Source organism: Zootoca vivipara, chromosome 2 (genome assembly GCF_965207765.1).
Source record: "Zootoca vivipara chromosome 2, rZooViv2.hap1.1, whole genome shotgun sequence".
NCBI classification, from domain to species: Eukaryota; Metazoa; Chordata; class Lepidosauria; order Squamata; family Lacertidae; genus Zootoca; species Zootoca vivipara.
The window spans coordinates 105002262-105025027 of NC_142584.1; the positions used below are offsets into that span (position 1 = coordinate 105002262).

At 47.8% G+C, this 22766-nt stretch overlaps 1 protein-coding gene across 1 annotated transcript; it reads right to left on the minus strand.

The window, feature by feature from the left end:
- Positions 1–875: 875 nt before the first annotated feature.
- ZNF692 (zinc finger protein 692) lies at positions 876–22387 on the minus strand. Its single transcript, XM_035106969.3, has 11 exons — positions 22143–22387; positions 20038–20244; positions 19029–19060; positions 17225–17743; positions 15094–15145; positions 13178–13312; positions 11182–11244; positions 10279–10357; positions 8087–8201; positions 6490–6589; positions 876–4053 (listed from the first exon to the last, which is right to left on the minus strand). Exons 2-11 carry the CDS (start codon positions 20226–20228, stop codon positions 3735–3737), a joined length of 1605 nt encoding a protein of 534 aa, XP_034962860.3. The 5' UTR covers positions 20229–20244; positions 22143–22387; the 3' UTR covers positions 876–3734.
- Between the last annotated feature and the right edge of the window lie 379 nt (positions 22388–22766).

A 22766-nucleotide genomic window follows, 5' to 3' on the forward strand; every position in this document is an offset into this window, starting at 1 on the left:
GACATCTGAAGGCAGCGATGTACCAGGAAATTTTTAATGTTTGACATCTTATTATGTTTTTATATGTGCTGGAAGCTGCCCAGAGGGGCTGGGGAAACCCAGCCAGATGGGCGGTGTATAATAATAATAATAATAATAATAATAATAATAATAATAATAATACCAGTAGTAGTTGTTGTCAAGGGCTGATGTTTGATTTCAATTTGGTCAATACAAGAGACATATGGACTTCAAATTTTAAACAATTTCACTTACTGTCAGGGGGACTCCCTACAGGGACCCTCCCCCAGTCATCCTGACCAGCACTTTGCCCAGTGACAGCGCGAGCAGCAAGTCAGCAGGAAATGAGCCTTGACACAGACCCAGCTGGCCAGAGGAGAAAGGGCAGTGCAGGATGGTGTCCGAGCCTCTGCAACGCTCCAGCCAAGGGACAGGAGAAGAAACGCAGCCCCTTCCGGCACCCAGTTCCAGACGTAGGGCAAGGGGGCGGCGTTTTGGGGTTCCCAGACTATTATGCTGGCGCAAAGGCAGACACGCGCCATTGCCGGGTTCTGAATCAGACTAGGCAGTCATGTTTTCTGATGTCTCTGCACTGTAAATAGTATGCACAATAAAGCTCTTAAAGACAGAACAGACTGGAGGGTCTTTACTCGAGAGTAGCCACAACAATGCCCTGACACTTACTGACTGCATTCTTCAGTGATTTGAAGGTAGCACATATGGGAAATACCCCATTTTAGCTAGGGAGGAAGTGACTGGCTCAGAACCACCCAATGACACTCAGTGCTGATAAATAATCTAAACCCAGGAAATAGGAATCAGGACTGTTTCATGTTGCAATTCTAAACGAGTGTTGAAAAACTACAGAAACCAACTTGGTAAGAACCTCAACTTTATATCAAAAGCTAAAGCAATTTTACTATTCCCCGTGGATGAAATACCTAGTTTCTGTGCAATATCTGGAAAAAGTCTCATACAGACAAACTCACGGAGGCTGTGAACGGCTACTAGTCATGATGGTTACATGCTCCCCTCTAGGGCTGGAGGTGCCATGCTTGGGAATACCAGTTGCTGCAAAGAACGGTAGGATGCCCTCAAGTCACCGGTGTGAAGTGGGCTTCACAACCGGGTCTGTCCATCGTGAGAAAAAGAAACTGGGCTGAACTTCAGGGCAGTTTCTATGTCTCAAAGAGCCGCTGTCAGACGAAAGGATTTTCATTTCTATATATAGTTCCTTCCTGCTTCCCTTGATGAGCAGAAACAGATTAAAAATTCCAAAATAAAAGCATTTGCGCAATTTATACAGGTCAAGAAACTGAGGATTTAGTGTCACAAGTAGGGCTAATTCTAATCCAGGATTTAGACACTGGATGGTGCAATGAGATATTTGGTGGGGTAGCTGAGAATCCTTTGTAGGAGACCCTGCCCCTCGGTTATTTAAAAATGCCTTACTCTTCATTACAAATGCCATTCCAGGGTGGGTGACGCTTGCACAAGTTTCCAGAGTTCACTCTGTGCGCGACTGTTAAAACGGTTAAGTCTGTAGGGAAGACAAACTCTTGGATCTGTCTTTGTCTTCACTTCGGCAGAGATGCGCTTGGCATTTTCTTTCAGTAATCTGTTCCCCATCAACATGGGAATTGTTGTGCTCCTTTGCAGAACACTCCAATAAACTCTGATGGGGGAAAACCCAAAGATAATGTGCTTTGCAAATTCTGCAGCCTGGACTAGTGTTCCCCAAAATTAAGATAGCTGAAATATATCTGGTTTTTTTTTCTGAATGATTTCCCCTGCCCCCCCATACACTTGTGGAGACCGAAAGGAGGGGTGCCCAAAGAACCAACTCGAGTGCGGAGATGCAAATAGTCTCCTTTGAGCGAGGACAGGTAATTCTGGCATCTTCATGCAGTAGGTATGGCCACTGGTGGAGGAAGAGGTGTGCGGGGGGAGCGCACCGCCCCCGGCAGCACGATCCCGGTGGGGTGCCATTGCGGTTGCCCCCCCTGGTGCTAGGCGCCATGCCGTCACAGGCAGCGTGCCACGCCCCCAGGAAGTGCGCCCCGCCCCCGGGACGCGCGCCAGCCCCACCCCCACCTGCTCTCTGCCCCCCCCAGTGCCGGAGCATGAAGCTCCGCCATTGGGTATAGCTAAAAAATCCCTATCACAGCTGCTTCACAGGGAGAAGAATTACTTGTCCTTATAAGGCTTTTTAAAAATTCAAAATTTTTCAAAGAGTGGGAGCAAAGCTGCCTTAGGATCATCGCCTTGTGAAATGGCTCATCAGATCAGAACCTGCTCCCACGTAATTAAGTTTGCAGTATGCAATCGTTGCTGCTGCTGCTGCTGGCTTTCATCCCAGACGGCAGGTCGGGAATATCCAAAAGAAGCAGGAATGTAGGTTCGAGCCTACCCTAAACAAGGTACACCAGCAATGAAAGAGTCTTGATCGGCGGCAGATTCCCTTGTCCCAACTCCTTATTCTCCTTGGACTACTGCCAAATTACAGCAAGGCGGCTCCAGATAGAATCATAGAATTGTAGCGTTGGAAGGGACCACGAGGGTCATCTAGTCCAACCCCCTGCAATGCAGGACTCTTTTGCTCAACTTGGAGACTCCACCCCACGATGCTGAGCCTTGTGCTCTACCTACTGAGACGATAAGGTACAAAACCGCAGGCTCAAGCTGGATGGCTGAAAAGTCCAACTGGCTGCAGGGAGCCAAGGAATGAAAGCTAAGTTTCTCAATGGCCCACGTAACAACGTAAAATCTGTGCAAGCTAGGCAGGAACGGAAGATAGCCGGAAATGCATTAAATAATTATGTGAAAGCACAGGGGAAAAAATGCAGAGCGTTGGACTGGCTGCAGAATTTAGTTTCCTGAGAATTAAAAATACCCCGACCCCCCCAACCTCTCTTTATGCACCCATAAGAAGTACAAATGTGCTTCTCTCCACCCCTGCGCCCCCTTTAAGGGTTGAGTCTGTGGGAAATGCCTGGTGAATCTTGTAAGCCAAGGTAAACAATTTCCAGTGGTCGGGGGTTGGGAGTGAAGCACTCTGCCCAGGTCTTTGTCATCTCTGCGTAACATGTCGGTCTGCCTCCAAGGCCAACGAAACATGTAAAATAGGCAAAGATTTGCATATACAGGTTCCAGAGTCTACCTCCAGTTCTGATCACAGTTCTGCAGCGGAGGCTACGCTTTGCATATTCCAGGTCCTTGGCTTGATCCCGCAGCCATGCGAGAAAAGCGGCATCCTTTAAGCTTCCCAAAGGAAAAGGATTTAAGAACAGCAACAGGGCACGGCACGTCTTCCATCGCCATCAATGCACACGAGCTCAATCCAGAGCTGTTATCCATGAGAGGTGAGAGTTGAAGAGGTATGTTTATGCCTCCTCTACCAGCTGCCCGGGCCTCCTTTGTCCCTCCCGTACTTGGGGGTCTGGGATCAAATGACCACAAACTTAAGACTTTCAAGACCTTCCTAATACTGTACTCTTCATCATCCCGCCACTAGGCAAGGCTGAGCCCTGGGCCGTTTGCGTTGCAGATACCAAGTCTGAAAGCAGCTGCGCTGAAGAGATGCAGCTGGCAAGACATGGCTTCCTGGGGTCGGGGCTTTCCAGACCTCAATCTTGCATCCCTCTGCGACTGCGAACCAAACGCATTTCTGTCGCCGCCAGGATTCGCCAGGAATCCTCTCTCTGCCATTCTGCCCCTCGATTGGCACGGTCCAATTACTCGATAGTGACTGCGATGATGAGGGCGGACTCCTCGGGCCTCCTTTGCGGGTTGCCAGGCTGGCTCTGGACGGGGTTTTCCAGCGGCTCCATAGCAAGCGGGCGGCTCAGAGCCGGGGGCTCCTGCACAGGCTGCGGAGGCCCGGCGGCCACCTCAGGGTGACTCTTGCTCTTGTGCGCGGTGACGTTGTCTTTCTTCTCAAACTTCTTGCCGCAGAGGTCGCAGGAGAACTGGTAGAAGGAGTCCGCGTCATGCTTCTTCATGTGCCAGTTGAGGGAGGCCTTCTGGCGGCAGGTGAACCCACAGATCTCACACCTGCATCAAGTATAAAAGAAAAGGGGTGGTGATGCATGATGTGGTCCGGGGAACTTGTGACTGGACAGCTCCATCCCCATACACTAGGGCAGGCATCCCCAAACTGCGGCCCTCCAGATGTTTTGGCCTACAACTCCCATGATCCCTAGCTAAGAGGACCAGTGGTCAGGGATGACGGGAATTGTAGTCCAAAACATCTGGAGGGCCGAAGTTTGGGGATGCCTGCACTAGGGGATATGTGTTTTTAGGACCCACCATATTCCTATGTATTGTTTTAGCTGTTTTCAATATTGAATTTTAATTGGCTGCGGCCTACCCTGGGAGCTAAGGAACGCGGGTGGCGCTGTGGGTTAAACCACAGAGCCTAGGGCTTGCTGATCAGAAGGTCAGCGGTTCGAATCCCTGCGACGGGGTGAGCTCCCGTTGCTTGGTCCCTGCTCCTGCCCACCTAGCAGTTTGAAAGCACGTCAAAGTGCAAGTAGATAAATAGGTACCGCTCTGGTGGGAAGGTAAACGGCATTTCCGTGCGCTGCTCTGGTTTGCCAGAAGCAGCTTAGTCATGCTGGCCACATGACCCAGAAGCTGTACGCCAGCTCCCTCAGGCAATAAAGCGAGATGAGCGCCGCAACCCCAGAGTCGTCCGCGACTGGACCTAATGGTCAGGGGTCCCTTTACCCTGGGAGCTGCTGGTGAATTTATCGTCTTCCAAAGAAACTACTCTATTCCAAACTTAAAAATGGAAAGAGTAATGCTGGTGGTCAACAAAAGAGGTTTTAAAGACTGTCTCAAGGCAATTTTTATTTTAAATCAATTGGGAAACGCTTGCCTGCGAGCACTCCAGTTGGAGAACAGCTTTTAACAAAGGTGTCATGGGCTTTGAAGACACTCGAACTCAGGACGCAAGGAGAAATGTGCTAAGAGGAAGGCACGCTTGGCAAATCCACACCGTGATCAATTCCCGCCCGGAAACCAATGTCCCCACTGTGGAAGGACGTGTGGATCCAGAATTGGCCTCCACAGTCACTTACGGACCCATTGTTAAAACCGTGTTTATGGAAGACAATCTTAGTTGGCTACGAGTGATCGCCAAAGAAGAAAAAGAATTACTAATTGTTCTTATTATCAGTAGTACAATACAATAGCCCCGGGGTTATGTTCCAGGGGATGGTGCCTAGAACAAAAACCAGGTATTGTTATTGTTGTTGTTAAATTAATTAAAATAGTATACTGCCCTTTGTCGGAAGATCACAGCATGTTCACAACATACAAATACAAAATGGAAACACAAAGTACATGATAAAAAACAAAAGCAAACCAATAGCCCCCAGTCCCACAGACACATTTAAAAGGCCACAGAATGTTAATCAGCCAAATGCCTGATTGAAGAGAAACATTTTCTCCTGATGCATGCAGCCAAAACCTACTGGGATCAGTGGCAGCATGTGGGAACGCCAAACCTTTTTCTTTCTTTCTTTTTAAAAATTGCCGCTCATGTACAGCTGAATGTGCACAAGATAAATATACGTTGTAAGCTTATTGTACTTTAAAGCACCTTCATGGGGCTCCAGTTTTTGTTGGAGCAGCGGTGCTGGGGGAAGAGATGATTTCCCCATGTTTTCCTTGACATGCATCAACTACCCCAGGGGTAGGCAACCTCAGGCCCCCAATCGCCTTTTCAATCTGGCCCATGACCTGTCCAGGATCAGCGCGTTTTTACATGAGTAGAATGTGTCCTTTTCTTTAAAATGCATCTCTGGGTTATTTGTATGGCGTGCCTAGTGTTTTTACATGAGTAGAATGTGTGCTTTTATTAAAAATGCATCTCTGGGTCATTTGTGGGGCATAGGAATTCGTTCATTTCCCCCTCCCCCCCCAAATATAGTCCAGCCCACCACATGGTCTGAGGGACAGTGGGTTTCAGCCCACGGCTGAAAAAGTTTGCTGACCCCTGAACTACCCTCTGCAGTTTTCCTCCCTATCATAAAACTAGAACTTTACAGATAATTAAACTTTAAACCAGGCACCCCCAAACTTCGACCCTCCAGATGTTTTGGACTACAATTCCCATCATCCCTGACCACTGGTCCTGTTAGGGATGAGGGGAATTGTAGTCCCAAACACCTGCAGGGCCAGAGTTTGCCAATCCCAGTGATGGCGAACCTTGGCACTCCAGATGTTTTGGAACTACAATTCCCATCATTCCTAGCTAACAGGACCAGTGGTCAGGGATGATGGGAGTTGTAGTCCCAAAACATCTGGAGGGCCAAAGTTTGGGGGTGCCTGCTTTAAACTGACAGAGAGAGGCATCTGCCTGGGCCACCACCACGAGAAGCAAGGGGGGCCCTGGGATAGCTGAGCCATTGGCCTGATCCAGCACGAGTCTTCTGGCATAGTTGTGTCATTGCTGAGGATGGAACACGTTGCAGAAGTTCTTACTGTAAGGGTTTTTCTCCGGTGTGGATTCGCCGGTGGATGATCAAATTGCTGCTAGTTCGGAAGGAGCGGGCGCAGAACTCACAGATATAGTCCCTTTTATCTGCAGGGAAGAAAAAAGTAGGTCACTGGCTATTCTGGGCCCAAGGTAACAAGCTTATATTGCAGTGAGTGTCTAATAGTTTTTCCAAATATTAATCTTTTAACTACTACAGTGTATACATATAAAACCCGGTTACACATATTGGCAGGCGTCCTAAATCCCCCCCCCTTCACGTAACAGAGGAGATTATTTCTGCCAACTTTCCTCTTCATCTGTTGGGCACCATATCCCACATCAATCCCAAGGATACCCCAAACCCCAAGAACAGATTTGGTTTTTTTCTGGGGGGGGGAGCAGGAGGGACACAAAGGCAGGATGGCATTGTTTTGTGAATATGAAAACTGTTCCGTTAATGGAAGGAGAGTTCGGATCCAAATAACAAAAAGGCTCTCTCACACACCAAATCTCAAATCAAAGCAGTTCAATGGAGACCAAACCTCTGAAAATGTTTCAAGTATCTTTCAAGATACATCTACAGGTGAAACTCGGGAAATTAGAATATTGTCGAAAAGTGCATTTATTGCAGTAATGCAACTTATTGTTTTTTATTTTTCTTTTAATTTTTACAAATGCTTTCTTTTGGAAATTCCACAGTAATAAAACAAATAGTTACAATAATACAAAAATAAACAAAAATAAACATCACTATTACATTTCATTAATTACATTCCATTTATGATTGACCCGCCTAACGACAAATAATTACAATTACAACAAATAAACGCTTGACATATCTTGCTTTGCATGTCATGCATCTATCTCATATATTGGTTTCACCTCTTAAGGTGCATTACTGAAATAAATGCACTTTTCGACGATATTCTAATTTTCCGAGTTTCACCTGTATATCTAGCAAGACAACAAAAGCGGATTTTGCAAACCTCTGTGGTTATCGAAGGACTTACAGTTCGAATCTGGAAGGATAAACTGTCTTATTTATATCTATATCTATCTATAATTTCACACCATCTTTCTTTGGAAGATGAAGTGAATAATTGTGCAGTGGGCAATGTTTCTTGCATGCCATGTTGCCATGTTTCTGTGACTCTCACACTGCCAATCTTAAATCCTCTGGATAAGTCTGAAGACTAACTCAATACCCTGAAATGAAACCAATCTCAAATAATAGCTGTGGGGCCTGCCCAAACATCCGCCTCCATAGTATGTGCTTCTACATAATTTGCTCCCTTCTGGGAGCAGGGACTTGGAACTCGTTCAGGATCAATCTATGTCCCCAAACTCGGCCCTCCAGATGTTTTGGGACTATAACTCCCACCATCCCTAGCTATCAGGACCAGTGGTCAGGGATGATGGGAATTGTAGTCCCAAAACATCTGGAGGGCCAAGTTTGGGGGTGCCTGGGCAAGCTGCTCTCCACATCATCTTCTTGATGGAATAAGGGGGCACTAAAGTGTCCGCCAAAGGCAAGTTAAAAGCATTTCAAGAGCCGGGCTGGTAGGGATCCTAACCAGGTGGGATCCTACAAAGAATCCTCACCGCTGTGCAGTTTCTCGTGCTCCTTAAGGTGCTTCTTGAAGTTGAAGGACTTCCCGCAGCTGGGGTCAGAGCAGGTGAACGTTTTTTGGTGAACGTGCTGGTATTTCTTGTGGTGCTGAGGGGGCAGAAAAATAGGTCAAAGCGGAACAAAGACTCTGCCTTCTGCAACAAAACTGCTTTACCAAAACAGCGCAATGCAATCTTCCTGAACAGGTAACGTACATCACATAATTGCACGGCAAATTGCAGTCTCAGAAATGTGTCCGTCTGCTGCCTCTTTACATGGCTTTGACCAGGCACCCCCAAACTTCGCCCCTCCAGATGTTTTGGACTACAATTCCCATCATGCCTGACCACGGGTCCTGTTAGCTAGGGATCATGGGAGTTGTAGGCCAAAACATCTGGAAGGACGCAGTTTGGGGGTGCCTGGCTTTAACGAAGCAAAGTGGGGCTTTGCTGTGGTAGGTTTGCTGCCCCAGGGAGCTTTGCATGCCCACCACTTCCAGCATCTAAGGTCCCAAACAGATGCCTATGAGGAGGGCATGAAGGACCATGCCCAATGAACAAGCCTCCACAGTTTCTTCTGCCCATCTTGCTAGGGTGTGAAATCCTTGAAGGGGTGGGGCTCCCATGGAAATTTTCTGCAGTAAAGTAGGGACCGAGTGTGTTGAAGCAAAAGTGGAGATGTTCCAGACATTCTGCAAACGCCATCTTGACCGTCAAGATAACCCTGCAATTATTTGGTGCAATAATGAGCACCTATATGTTGATATTCACTTGTTTTGAGAAGTACCTGGCTTGCTTTGATGCTATGCTCATCTGCGGGCCCTGGGATGCTGGGCTCTCAGCCTAGAGAGGGGAGCTATCTGTAAGCCTCAGACAGTTGCCGCCTATATGCCCACATGGGTCAGGTGGATCGATGGGAGGTTCTGGCCAAGCCGACATATGCTTAACGTATTAGCACTTTGCAGACAAGCCCTGGCAACGTCTCACTGTGGTGGCGTCCATCCCGCGACTGTAAAGGCAGTGAGGTTCTGCACGCTGTGTTGTAAGTTGATACCTTCCTTTGGGTCTGCGGTTCAGAACCTAAGAGTTTGTGTGGACAATATGCTGGTCCTCAGCTAAAGGGACGTGAGTGGCGCTGTGGTCTAAACCACTGAGCCTCTTGGGCTTGCTGATCAGAAGGTGGGTGGTTTGAATCCACCCTACGGGGCGAGCTCCCATTGCTCTGTCCCAGCTCCTGCCAATCTAGCAGTTCGAAAGCACCCCAGTGCAAGTAGAAGATAAATAGGTACTACTGTGATGGGAAGGTAAACAGCATTTCCATGTGCCCTGGTTTCCGTCACGGTGTTCCGTTGCACCAGAAGCGGTTTAGTCCTGCTGGCCACATGACCCGGAAAGCCGTCTGTGGACAAATGCCAGCTCCCTTGGCCTGAAAGCGAGATGAGCACCACAACCCCATAGACTGGACTTAACCATCCAGGGGTCCTTTACCTTCTTCTTTTTTAACCTTTGTTCCTCAACTGGTGGGCCAGTAAGGTAAAGGGACCCCTGACCATTAGGTCCAGTTGTGACCGACTCTGGGGTTGTGGCACTCATCTCTCGTTATTGGCCGAGGGGGCCGGCGTACAGCTTCCAGGTCATGTGGCCAGCATGACAAAGCCGCTTCTACTTGCACTTTGACGTGCTTTCGAGCTGCTAGGTTGGCAGGAGCTGGGACCGAGCAACGGAAGCTCACCCCGTCGCAGGGATTCAAACTGCCAACCTTCTGATCGGCAAGCCCTAGGCTCTGTGGTTTAACCCACAGTGCCACCCGCGTGGGCCAGTAGGCTGCACTAAACCTGCCTATTCCTCTCTAATCAGCTATCAATATGGTGGCTTTTTCTGCTGCTGCTGCTGCTATGCTAGTGGTCATACAGTATGTTCCCTACCAAAATTACAGAATTTTAGAGCTGCAAGGGACCGTGGAGGTAATCTAATCCTGCTCAGTGCAGGAAACTGCAAATGTATCTCTAACAGGCCCTTGTTTAACTGTCTCCTGCAAAGGAGACCTTATCAGCTTCCGAGGCATTCAAATAGTCCTGTCTGACCAATTCATGTTTCTTCAGGATTCGACCATTTCCAAGTGCTTCGTGTCCCCTCTCTGCCTTTGTGCGTAGGGATGTGCTTCCTGCCACTGATCCATCACTTACATTCAAATATTGGCGGTTGGAGAAGATCTTCCCACAGCCATCGTAGTCGCAGAGGAGGATCTCTCGCTTGGCTGCCTTCCTGCAAAGAAAGGCAGAGGAAGGAAGAGGAAACTCAGGTTCAATCCCTGGCATCTCCAGGTTCCCTGTTCTTAAATCCTGAAGAGCTGCTGCCAGTCAGTGTAGACCAGGCATCCCCAAACTACGGCCCTCCAGATGTTTTGGCCTACAACTCCCATGATCCCTAGCTAACAGGGCCAGTGGTCAGGGAAGATGGGAATTGTAGTCCAAAACATCTGGAGGGCCGAAGTTTGGGGATGCCTGGTGTAGACAATACTGAGCCAGAGGGACAAATGGTCTGATTTGCCATAAGGCAGCTTCCTATGTTCTTATGCCAAGCTTCGAGCATTGGATTACTCAAAAACGATATGGTCAGATGTCAAATACTTGGCCAAGTATTTTTAAAGCGTCAACTTTCTCAGAACAGCATAAATATATTTAAGCAGCTGTTATATTTAGGCTGATTTTTTAAGGAGAACTGTGGGTGAGATTTAGCAGGTGCAATAGAATTCCCCTCCCTCCCTTCTAGAGCTCCTGCCTCTCTTTCTACTCTGGAAGGTTCCCCGACACCTATTGAAAAACAAAAGGCAGTATTTAAAGGTGCTCTTAAAGGTGTTTGTGCTAAGTTGACAGCTGGCCAATTCTTCAAGCATCACCAGATTCATGGAACATTTGACCATGGACAAATAATAGGGATTCAATAGATCAGTCCATTTGTCTAGCATGACCGCCTTCAACTAACCATGAATTAGAGGCCTTCTTCCATGGTCACCACACTATGGCCCACTTCTGGGGAGGTTAGCAGCATGCCCTTTAGGCTCAAAAAGCCAATGGACCAGCACCCACCTGATTCTCTTTGGACCAATCTGGGCCACATCCTCATCACCAGGCTCTGCCCGCTTCTTGCAACTGTACAGGAAGAAATAAGCTTGGTAAGCGTAGCAACAAAAGGGTCTGCCGTGTAACAACGAAAAGGACATTTTCCCAGAAGGGTCTTCAGGCTGCCACTGTGGCAAGGATGAGGGAATCAGCCGTCTTTAAAAGTGGTGGGGAAATGGAAGGGGCATAGTGCTGGATTTACGTATGAGCTAAACAAGCTATAGTTTAGGGCCCCCCACTCTCTTGGGAGCTCCCCCCCCAAAAAAAAATTAAAAGGGAAAAAACCCTGGATGTATATTTCCAAAATCTAAGATAAATAAGAAATGAAATAAAACCGACACACAGCAACAGTGTTTTGTGTTGTGTAGGCTCCTATGATGTAAGTCAGGCATCCCCAAACTTCGGCCCTCCAGATGTTTTGGACTACAATTCCCATTTCCCCCAACCACTGGTCCTGTTAGCTAGGGATCATGGGAGTTGTAGGCCAAAACATCTGGAGGGCCGCAGTTTGGGGATGCCTGTTGTAAGTAATGGGCCCTGCCTGCTAGCATGCTCCCTAAAATATCACTGGTTTGCTCATTTCTATATATACAGGTGAAACTCGGAAAATTAGAATATCGTCGAAAAGTACATTTATTTCAGTAATGCAACTTACTATTTTTTATTTTTCTTTTAATTTTTACAAATGCTTTCTTTTGGAAATTCCACAGTAATAAAACAAATAGTTGCAATAATACAAAAATAAACATTGCTATTACATTTCATCAATTACATTCCATTTGACCCGCCTAACGACAAATAATTACAATTACAACAAATAAAGGCTTGACATATCTTGCTTTGCATGTCATGCATCTATCTCATATATTGGTTTCACCTTTTAAGTTGCATTACCGAAATAAATGCACTTCTTGGCGATATTCTAATTTTCCGAGTTTCTCCTGTAGGGTGCCTACATTCTGCATTGGAGAAGGAACTGGCAAACCACTCCATTATTTTGCCAAGAAAACTCCATGGACATAAAAAAGGAGAAGCTTTTGAGAAGAAAGTGAGTGTTTCCAAGGCATGCTCTGGTTCATGGGGTCTTAGAGAGCCGAACACGACTTAGACGACTAAACAACAACAAAAACATTCTGCATGGACTGGTTGCATGGCAACATGAACAAATGGCTTTAGATACCTATTAGGTCCATAAATTACCCTATAGCATATATTCAACACAAAAAAACAGTGACAATTTGTTGTTGACAAAGGTCAGCTGGACATATAAAGGGCCCCATTACCTCCAGTAGCTTAGGGCCTCATCAAACCTAAATCTGTCCCTGAAGGGGCAAAAGCTTGTCTGCTAAGTATCTGAGCCCTGAACAGCTGCTCTGGTCACCCAGGAACCAAACTGACTTGACAGGATGCAACACTACCGGACTCTAAAGGATGGGTGACACCCCACAAGAGCTAATCAGCTGTGGAGTTTAACAGTGCTAGAGACTAGGACCTGGCAGACCAGAGTTCAAGTCCCAGCTCAACTGGGCCCTTCACAGACTCTCAGCTTAATGTACCTCACAAGTTGTTGTGAGTTTTAAAATGGAGAGTGGGAAGGACCATGGAAGCTGCTTTGGATTTGATATCCCGCTTTATCACTCCCCTTAAGGAGTCTCAAAGCGGTTAACATTCTCCTTTCCCTTCCTCCCCCACAACAAACACTCTGTGAGGTGAGTGGGGCTGAGAGACCTCAGAGAAGTGTGACTAGCCCAAGGTCACCCAGCAGCTGCATGTGGAGGAGCGGAGACGCGAACCCGGTTCCCCAGATTATGAGTCTACCGCTCTTAACCACTACACCACACTTTGAGCTCCTTGGAGGAAAGATGGGATAGAAAAGTCGTAATAATAACAAGAACAGCAGCGTTAAACTCGAAATGCTTGCACAATCCTTAACTGGTGGTAATGCCCCCAAAAGCACATTTACCTGTCCAGGGAAGGGTGATAATTCTCATCTTGCAGGTCATCTGTATATGCCAGATTGTCTTCCTCTCTTTCGTCATCTTCTTGCTCTGGTTGGTCAGGCACAGACTCTGGCGTCTCCTCTGGTAGAGGCAAAGTGCTGCAGATAATACAAAATAATTCAAATAAAAACTAAGTGAGAGGGTGCCCTTCCCGACATCAAAGGCAGGAGAGTTTCCTGTAACTGCTAAACTTACTGAGAGATGCCTGTACAGTCTTTTTCCATGAATGTGTTATCAAGGTGGCTGTGGAGGTGGACAACTTCAAAGTGCCTTGGAGACAAGGCTTCTGGAGGGCCCTAAACTCCATTACCTAGAGCAGAAACCAACAGACCCTATGCCAGGCTTCTTCAAACTTGTCCCTCCAGATGTTTTTGGCCTACAACTCCCATGATCCCTAGTTAGCAGGACCATAGAATCATAGAGTTGGAAGAGACCACAAGGGCCATCCAGTCCAATCCCCTGCCAAGCAAGAAACACCATCAAAGCATTCCTGACAGATGGCTGTCAAGCCTCTGCTCCAAAGAAGGAGACTCCACCACACTCCTTGGCAGCAAATACCACTGCCGAACAGCTCTTACTGTCAGGAAGTTCTTCCTAATGTTTAGGTGGAATCTTCTTTCTTGTAGTTTCAATCCATTGCTCCGTGTCCGCTTCTCTGGAGCAGCAGAAAACAACCTTTCTCCCTCTTCCATATGACATCCTTTTATATATTTGAACATGGCTATCATATCACCCCTTAATCTTCTCTTCTCCAGGCTAAACATACCCAGCTCCCTAAGCCGTTCCTCATAAGGCATTGTTTCCAGGCCTTTGACCATTTTGGTTGCCCTCCTCTGGACACGTTCCAGCTTGTCAGTATCCTTCTTGAACTGTGGTGCCCAGAACTGGACACAGTATTCCAGGTGAGGTCTGACCAGAGCGGAATACAGTGGTACTATTACTTCCCTTGATCTAGATGCTATACTCCTATTGATGCAGCCCAGAATTGCATTGGCTTTTTTAGCTGCTGCATCACACTGCTGACTCATGTCAAGTTTGTGGTCTACCAAGACTCCTAGATCCTTTTCACATGTACTGCTCTCAAGCCAGGTGACTCCCATCCTGTATTTGTGCCCAAGTGTAGTACTTTACATTTCTCCCTGTTAAAATTCATCTTGTTTGCTTTGGCCCAGTTGTCTAATCTGTTAAGGTCATTTTGAAGTGTGATCCTGTCCTCTGGGGTATTAGCCACCCCTCCCAATTTGGTGTCATCTGCAAACTTGCTCAGGATGCCCTCAAGCCCATCATCCAAGTCATTGATAAAGATGTTAAATAAGACTGGGCCCAAGACAGAACCCTGTGGCACCAGTGGTCAGGGATGATGGGAATTGTAGTCTCAAAACATCTGGAGGGCCGAGTTTGAGGAAGCCTGCCCTATGCAAACAACAACAACAAATGACAAAAAATGCTTTTAAAAATGTATCAATAGATATATGGTTCATCAACATACCAGGTATACATATCAGCAATGGGTGACTGGGGAGCATAGCAATTTTGTGAATGCTACAGTCACTATTTAGCTGACTCTTGTGGCCAGTCTCTGCTGTGAAACAGGAAAGCCCAATTCTTCCCGAGCTCAGTCATCTGAGGAAAGTTGCATGTCCCGCCAGAAAAGGGGCGAGTGGAGATCCACATTGACATTCTCACTCAAGGGTGCCCTGAGAGAAGGCAGAAGTGAAGAAGCCAGGCCAGGGAGCTCATGCCATGTGCTCCCGAGAAGTCCATTGGTCAGCCTGCAGAAACTCGGCTGGTCTGTGTTTTGAACCATTTGTTTGCTTTATTATTTTAAAGTCGTAAACTGCCTCTTGTATCTAGGCAGCCAGGCAGCATGGAAACTGACCTTTCAGGTTCTGTGACTTCTGTGGCAGCTGGAATCTCTTCGGAGGGAGTCGCTGCAAGAGGAAACACTCACAGTCAGAATTGGGTGACACAGCCACAGAATGTGCCTACATAGGAAGCTGCCTGATACTCAGCCAGGCCATTGGTCCATCTAGGTCCTCTAGCTCTCTAGGGTTTGGGGCAGTGGATCTGTCCCAGCCTAGCTGGAGATGCTAGGGATTGAAACTGCAGCCTTGTGCAGTCAAACCAGCAGAACTGCATGCTTTGTAAGCCTGGGAAATTAGGGGGTGTCCAGTCAGCGGTGAACAATGAAGATGATATAAAAGACCCCACTGAAACCACCGTTTAAACCAGGAACAGTTCAAAATTGCTGACAAATGCCTTGTGACTTGAACTTTTTGGCTCCTGAACGCCGCAAACCTGGAAGTGACTGTTCCGGCTGCAAAAATTCTTTGGAACCCAAACGTCCAATGTGGCTTCCGATTGGCTGCAGGAGCTTCCTGCTGCCAATTAGAAGCCACGCCTTGGTTTCCAAACGTTTTGGAAGTCAAACGGACTTCTGGAACGGATTCCGTTTGACGTCCAAGGTACGACTGTATGTTCTTTACGAACAGAGGAGTCGGCAGATGTTTTTCCCATAAAGAAACCCGCCTCTTTAATACCAGCAATTTGCTTTTTTGTGTCAATAAGGTACAAGATGTTTCCTAATCATCATCACCTTTGTTATTCGAACTCAATTACAATTAATTCAAGCAATTACCATTTAGAAAATAATATACAGAAATTATATAAACATGTTATCAAAACCTACATTGCTAATTACTGGTAATATATCCTTTCTGGTACATGTCTTTTGAATAAAATAAGCTGCTTTAAAAACCTGTGGCATGCTTGGTAATGGTAATAATTCCTTAAGCATGCCCCCCTCCCCAAATAGCCCCCAAGGTGCTGCGTGGCATATAATAAAATTATCAATGACAGAATCCTACCTGCAGGATTATAATCTAAATACACAGAGAAGGAAGAACAAAAAAATGAACTAGAAATTCATTCAGATTCTCTGTGGTTTCTGATTATTTGATAGTATTGGAGATTTCTTCAATTTCTCGGTAATCATAAGAATTTGAAAGGCATGCTTTGCAGACCATATTCCACAATTTGTAACGTGATGGCGCTTGCTTATTAAGCGAGCTAAATTTATCACCATACTTTTCCGTGTATAAGACAAGCTTTTTTTTTTTTACTCTAAAATAAGGTTGAAAAACTGGAGGCTTCTTATACATGGGTAGTGGGTAGGGGTGATGGGTGATTGGTTGCAGCCGCGAGCTGCAGATTGTCATTGGCGATTTTGGTGTGTGATTGGTGGCTGCGGAAAGGGTTTCTTTGTATTGGCTCCTGCTGTGTTAAATGGGTGTGTGATTGGTTGCTGCGTCAATGGCTGTTGTGGATTGGCTGCTGCCGCGGCAAGTTTACTTACTGTTTCCTGCTGCTGTTTGCGATTGGGCCGATGCTTGTTGCAGATGAGCGATTGTCAATCTCTGTCAAACCCTCCTGCCCCCTCAAAAAAGCTCAAGAACTTTGGGCCACCCTCCCCCCAAAAAGCTCCACAACTCTGGGACATTTTCTTAAATTGGAGTCCCCCAAAATAGGGGGCGTATTATACACGGGGGCGTGTTATACACGGAAAAGTACGGTACTTCACTTACTGGGTCAGCCCTTTCCAGGCTGCTTTTACTCTCAGGTGCACCCAACAATTGCATCTCACACTCCAACGCAATGCCCTCCTATAGCCTCTAACCCAAGCTCTTCGGTCCCTAACCATCCAAGAAGAAGACGAAGAAGAGCTTGGATTTGACACTCCACCTTTCACTCCCCTTAAGGAGTCTCAAAGCGTCTAACATTCTCCTTTCCCTTCCTCCCCCACAACAGACACCCTGTGAAGTGTGTGCGGCTGAGAGACTTCAGAGAAATGTGACAAGCCCAAGGTCACCCAGCAGCTGCATGTGGAGGAGCGGGGAAGTGAACCCTGTTCACCAGATTACCGAGTCCACTGCTCTTAACCACTACACCACACTGGCTCTCAAGTTCAAGGACTTCACTCCAGCATCCTACAAGCAGCCAGCCCCCCTCACCTGTCTCATTGGGGTTCTGGCCGCTCAGCAATCCCGCCTCCTCGCCAAGGACCGCTCCGCTGCCAGGAGAGAGGCATGCCGATCTCTCTCCGTCAGCACCGCCCTCCCCATCCTCTTTGGAAGATGGCTCCGCCTCGTCCACTGGGCTTGGTGAGTTCGATGCCAGCGCTAAGGAAAAGGCATGGGCTGCTGCCGCCCTCCGGAGGGAACGCCGGCGCCGGATGATGCGGGAGGGTGGGGGGCTGGGCTTGGAGCGTATGGCTTTCTCCTCTGGACACCTGGAGGCTGCCTTGCAGGGCGATGGGGGGCACGTCTGCGAGGTAGGGGGGCTCCAAGAGAAGGTGTGGCCGGCCAGGCACTCCCATACCATGCTGCTTGGGACTTCTTTCTGTTCCAGCAACGAGGGCTTCACGTTAGGGATGAAGCCACATTCCTGGCTGTGATTGTGAGAAAGGACGACGAGGTGCTGCAGAGCATCAGGAGGAAGAGGCTCGGAAACAACTTTGGAGCTATCCTCTCCTGAGAAGAAAGGCGAAACCGGCATGAAACATGACCCGGAAGCTGTAGGCCGGCTCCCTCGGCCATTAACACGAGATGAGCAACATAACCCCAGAGTCATCCGCAACTAGACCTAACGGTCAGGGGTCCCTTTACCTGATCTAGATAACTGTTTAATGAACTCAAAGGTTGACTCAGTGCAGCAGTAAGCTTACATACTGTACAACATTTTTATTAACAATTATTACAGGGCTGATCTACACCTCCAGAAAAAGCTCTAGCCTGTTACTTTCTGCAATGGGTTAGTTTTCTATGTGTGAGACTTTATATATGACTAGTGTCATTCAGCCCGTTGAGTAAACGGGTGTTAGAACGTATGACAATTCTTCTTTTGTTTCAGGCGGGGGGGGGGCGGCAATCAGAGGTGAGAAATGCGGGGGGGGGGGGGGCTCCGATCCCAGTTCAGCCTCGGCTACGGAGCTGCGTTCTTTGTTTGCAGCGCTCCCTCCCACTTCTTGGTGGGGTGGGAGGAAGAAAAAAAGATAGAAAGGAACCCAAGAAGTCCCGCCTTCGGAATAGTCAGTTGAGTTACCTGTATTAATATAGTTGTGGTATAGAGGATAAAAATGTAAAAGATTGAGATCGGATGGACATGAAATGCCCTGCAGCAAGTACATTTAACCTTAAAGGTAGGCAAAATAACACAGTGACCATTAATTCACCACAACAGTAAATGGCGGTAAAAGGTTTTTATATCTGTAGCAAGAGAAAAAAATGTGTCATCTCGGCCCAAAGCAGTAGTGATAGAATTGATTTTCACCATCTGTTGGGAACTTTAGGGCTGCTACTCCCAAAGATGATGCTTGCTCTAGTTTCAGAGAAGTATCACAGGCCCCCAGAACAAAAACTTGCTTTTTTATTTTATTTAAAGAACCTGTTGACATACATGTTTAAAAGACATACCCGTCTATTGCATATCCATGACAAATCACACTGTGAGTCTTTTGCTGGCTGGAATCAGACTCCTTCCCCTTTTAACGGGATACTGCAAACGTTTGTGCAGATTATTGGAGCTTTTGAGAAAGCCTGTCCTGTGATTACGCTGCTACGTTCGGCTCATTTTCCAGTCTCCCCCCCCCGCCCCCAATTTCCCATGTGAAACATTTGTCCAAGTGGGCAAACAGGCTAAATAGTTAAAAAAAAAACACCCAAACAACATTGTACTTATCTGCCAGACTACTAAGAGATCACTTTAATTAATACTAATAAAATGCCTTTTCTACAGAGAACTTGCAAGGATTCTTACCTGTTTTTGGAACTGAGCCTTGTGAACTGTATCTGAATGAGAAAGAGAAGAGGCAGGAAGGTGAGCAGGCAAAATACAAGGGTCTGCACTTGATTCGTAGCAACTGCTTTCCTCAATATTACTGATGATATTAGAAGAGGAGCATTTGCTAGAGAAAGGCTGAGGAATCTATGGCCCTCCAGATGTTGCCGGGAGTCCCATACGTCAACATGGCCAGTGTTCAGGGATGATGGGAGTTGGACTCTTGACAACATCCCAAGGGTCATCAGGCCACCATCGTTGCTTCAGGGATTTAATCTCAGGCCAAATTTAAATGCTACGTCAGATATGTAAATCGACTTCCCCATGTGAGGTTGCATGTGTGCCGTATTAGTGCGCTATCAAACTCTGATAGGTACCGCCAACACCACTGGAATGGAACATTGTGTCTGGATCCCTTCACAGGTTATGTATTTTTGTATATCGAAGGCATCACCTTTAAACCAGGCCTCGGTAATCCCTGTAACAACCAGGAAAATTAGGTCCATATTATCTGTGTATTGCAAAGGGGTGGAGACAAGCGAAGAAGAGGAGGAGTTTGGATTTGATATCCCGCTTTATCACAAGGAGTCTCAAAGTGGCTAACATTCTCCTTTCCCTTCCTCCCCCACAACAAACACTCTGTGAGGTGAGTGGGGCTGAGAGACTTCAAAGAAGTGTGACTAGCCCAGGGTCACCTAGCAGCTGCATGTGGAGGAGCGGAGACACGAACCAGGTTCCCCAGATTATGAGTCCACCCTCTTAACCACTGCACCACGCTGGCTCTCTGAAAACCGAGACGTAGCAGCTTGCCTAAAGCCAACCATCTCCTTCTCCCACAAACCTGCCTGGCTTTTTGTAAGACTGCCACTTCTCATCTGCACATATCCAGTTACTTCAGCGCATGCAAATCTAGCACTTGACACACAGGCAAAACAGGCCAAGGAATAGGCGGGTGGAAGTCAAGCTCTCCCTGAAGCAGCTTCCTCACCTGTCCAGCAGGTACTTGGCCAGCTGGGAGTGCAAAGAGAAGCCCAGCTGCTCCTTCAGCTGACACCACTGCTCCAGGTGGCTGCCGATACGGATGCGGCACTTGCTTCGCCGCGCATCCAGCTCCTTGCGCTTCTGCTTGCGGATAGTTTCAGAGGCCCGCTGGCGGCCCTGACGCCCGTGGTCCATCATCTCCCAAGCCGCCTCGCTGGAAAAAGGCAACGGAGTTGTGATCCACGAGGAATTCCCAACTGAGCCATGCAAGCAAGTTATAGAGAGCAGATGCTGCTGCAAACGGGGGGGGGGCACTCATTTCCTCCATCAATGGCTGAGCAAACCCTGCTGGTCCACCCTTGCCTAAGGGTCTTCCTCAGAAGGCACTGCTGCCTGCAAAGGGGTCACGAAAGGGAACACCAAAGGGTTTCAGCTGGGGGAGAAGGCAGGAAATATCCTTGCATGTTCCTGAAGCCACATTCTCTTTTGGACACTAGTCTTTAATAATGTGATTTTAATGTAAAGGTGGTTTGGGTAAGCTGCTTTCAGAGCTCATCAGGATGCAGAGACCTGTCCTTGCATTGTCACTCTCTAAAGTACCTTTCAGAGGTTACATATGACCTAAGCTCCCTTGTGTACACTCCCAGGAGACCATACCCCTTTTACCAGGGGTCAGCAAACTTTTTCAACAGAGGGGCCGGTCCACTGTCCCTCAAACCTTGTGGGGGGCCGGACTATATTTTGGAAAGAAAAAAAATATGAACGAATTCCTATGCCCCACAAATAACGCAGAGATGCATTTTAAATAAAAGGACACATTCTACTCATGGAAAAACACGCTGATTTATAAAAGGCGATTGGGCTGGATCCGGCCCCCGGACCTTAATTTGGCTATCCATGCCTTTTACCATGCACGTCTGCTACTAGATATTGCATCCTAAACCCCCTGGCATCCCCCCTCCCCCTATTATCACTTGGAATGATGCAGTACCTGTCATACTGGAATTTGACTATGCCACTTCTCTATCTTATGAAGCAGCAGGTGGGTCAGAATCTACCGGGTGACCTCTCGGTGCTTTGTGGAAGACTTGCAAGACTTCCTCCACCTGTTTAACAACGGCAACTGCAGGATGGTGGTGGTTTCTTCGGAATCCCTGAACTGCCGCATCTCAGAAACAGATTTGTACTTGTATACTTGTCAACCCAGTCTAAGGCTTGGTTTGTGAGCAACGGGTAACTTGGCTCTTCCTCTGGACTGTCATTTTGCAACTGCCTCTTCATCCAGTCCAGTATTTTGCACCATTTGGGTGCCAGTTCCTTGTGGCAGGGGTGAAACTAGGCTTTATTTCACCCGGGTCAAAGACCAAGTTTGGCATGCACATTTGTCACACACACACACAGAGGCTGGAAGCCTCAATGTCGCTCCTCTGGAGGCTTCACCCGGGGCAAAAACCCCGGCTAGACCCACCCCACCCCCACCCAGTAGCTACAGCTCTGCCTTGTGGATCAGTATTTTGCACCATTTGGATCCCAGTAAAAAAACCCCCACAAATGAAGTAAATCCTATAAGCCTGATGTCTGCCCATCCTTACTGTACAGAAATGAATGGCATTTTGTCTCCTTAACAAAAAAATAAAAATAAAGAACAGAACAGAAAAAGGAGGCAAAAGCACAAATGGGTATCTTGAGGTTTAATGTCACAGGGAAAAAGAAGAGTACTTTTCTTGATGAAAGAAAATGACTGTCTTCTCCCAGAATCGAAGGATGGTAGATTGGAAGGGACCCCCAAGAGTCATCTAGTCAACCCCCTGCATAGCCCTCCCCCTATAGTCTTCTGGGTGTTACAACGTGTCTGAGATGCATTGACCGGTTTGGGGTGAATGGGGGAATCAGCCCAGCGCCCTCCAACTCGTGCCATTCTCGTGCTCCGCCAACGCTGCCGGTCCTTCCCCTCGAACCCACAGTCCCGCCCCTTCCCTCTCCCTCAAGCCAACAGCTGCCAGCCCCTCTCGGGCTGCGGCCAATCAGAGGCCAGCGCGCAGCGGCCGGGGGAGGGGGAGAGGAGCGCCGCTTTCCCTCCGTTACCCGCGCGCCCCTCCTTCCTCCACCAACCGTCTCGCTCAGGCTTCGCTCCGGAGCGCGAGCTCTCTCGCCGCCGCCGTCCCCTCCATCTCCCTGCGTTGGTGCGGGCAGCGCTGTTCAGTTGAGGTCTCCCTATTGATACAGGGGACGGGGAGGGGGCCCACCGTGAGGCACCGTGGCCCCTTTAAGAGCGGCGAGTGCTCCTCCTCCGCCCCTCACTCTTCGCTGACACACGAGAGGAAGAGCGACGAAATATGGCAGCTGAGGAGGAGGAGGACGGGAGGGGGCGGGGCGGAGAAGCCCCCTTGCCCTCGCGCGCGTGGTCACGTGGCCTCGCCGCTGGGTCCCCGGTGGTTCATGGGAGTTGTAGTTCACTCGGCAATGAGAGTCGGGCGGGCCTGCCGCTCGGCTTTAGGTAGAGCGACGTTGAATGTGTCTTTTTCCACCTGGCAAATGATGCTGGTTTTAACTTAACAATCTTTGTTTTTATCCTCCCAAGTCCGGTCCCTGCCATTGCATGGGTTTTGAATCGATTGGTTTTGAATCGATTTTATATATGTGCTGTTTTTTTTTTTAATAGTATACACACACATACAAAATCGTTCTCTTTTTTTTAATAGTAGATTGCTTCAGGATGCCTTATGGGAAGTGACA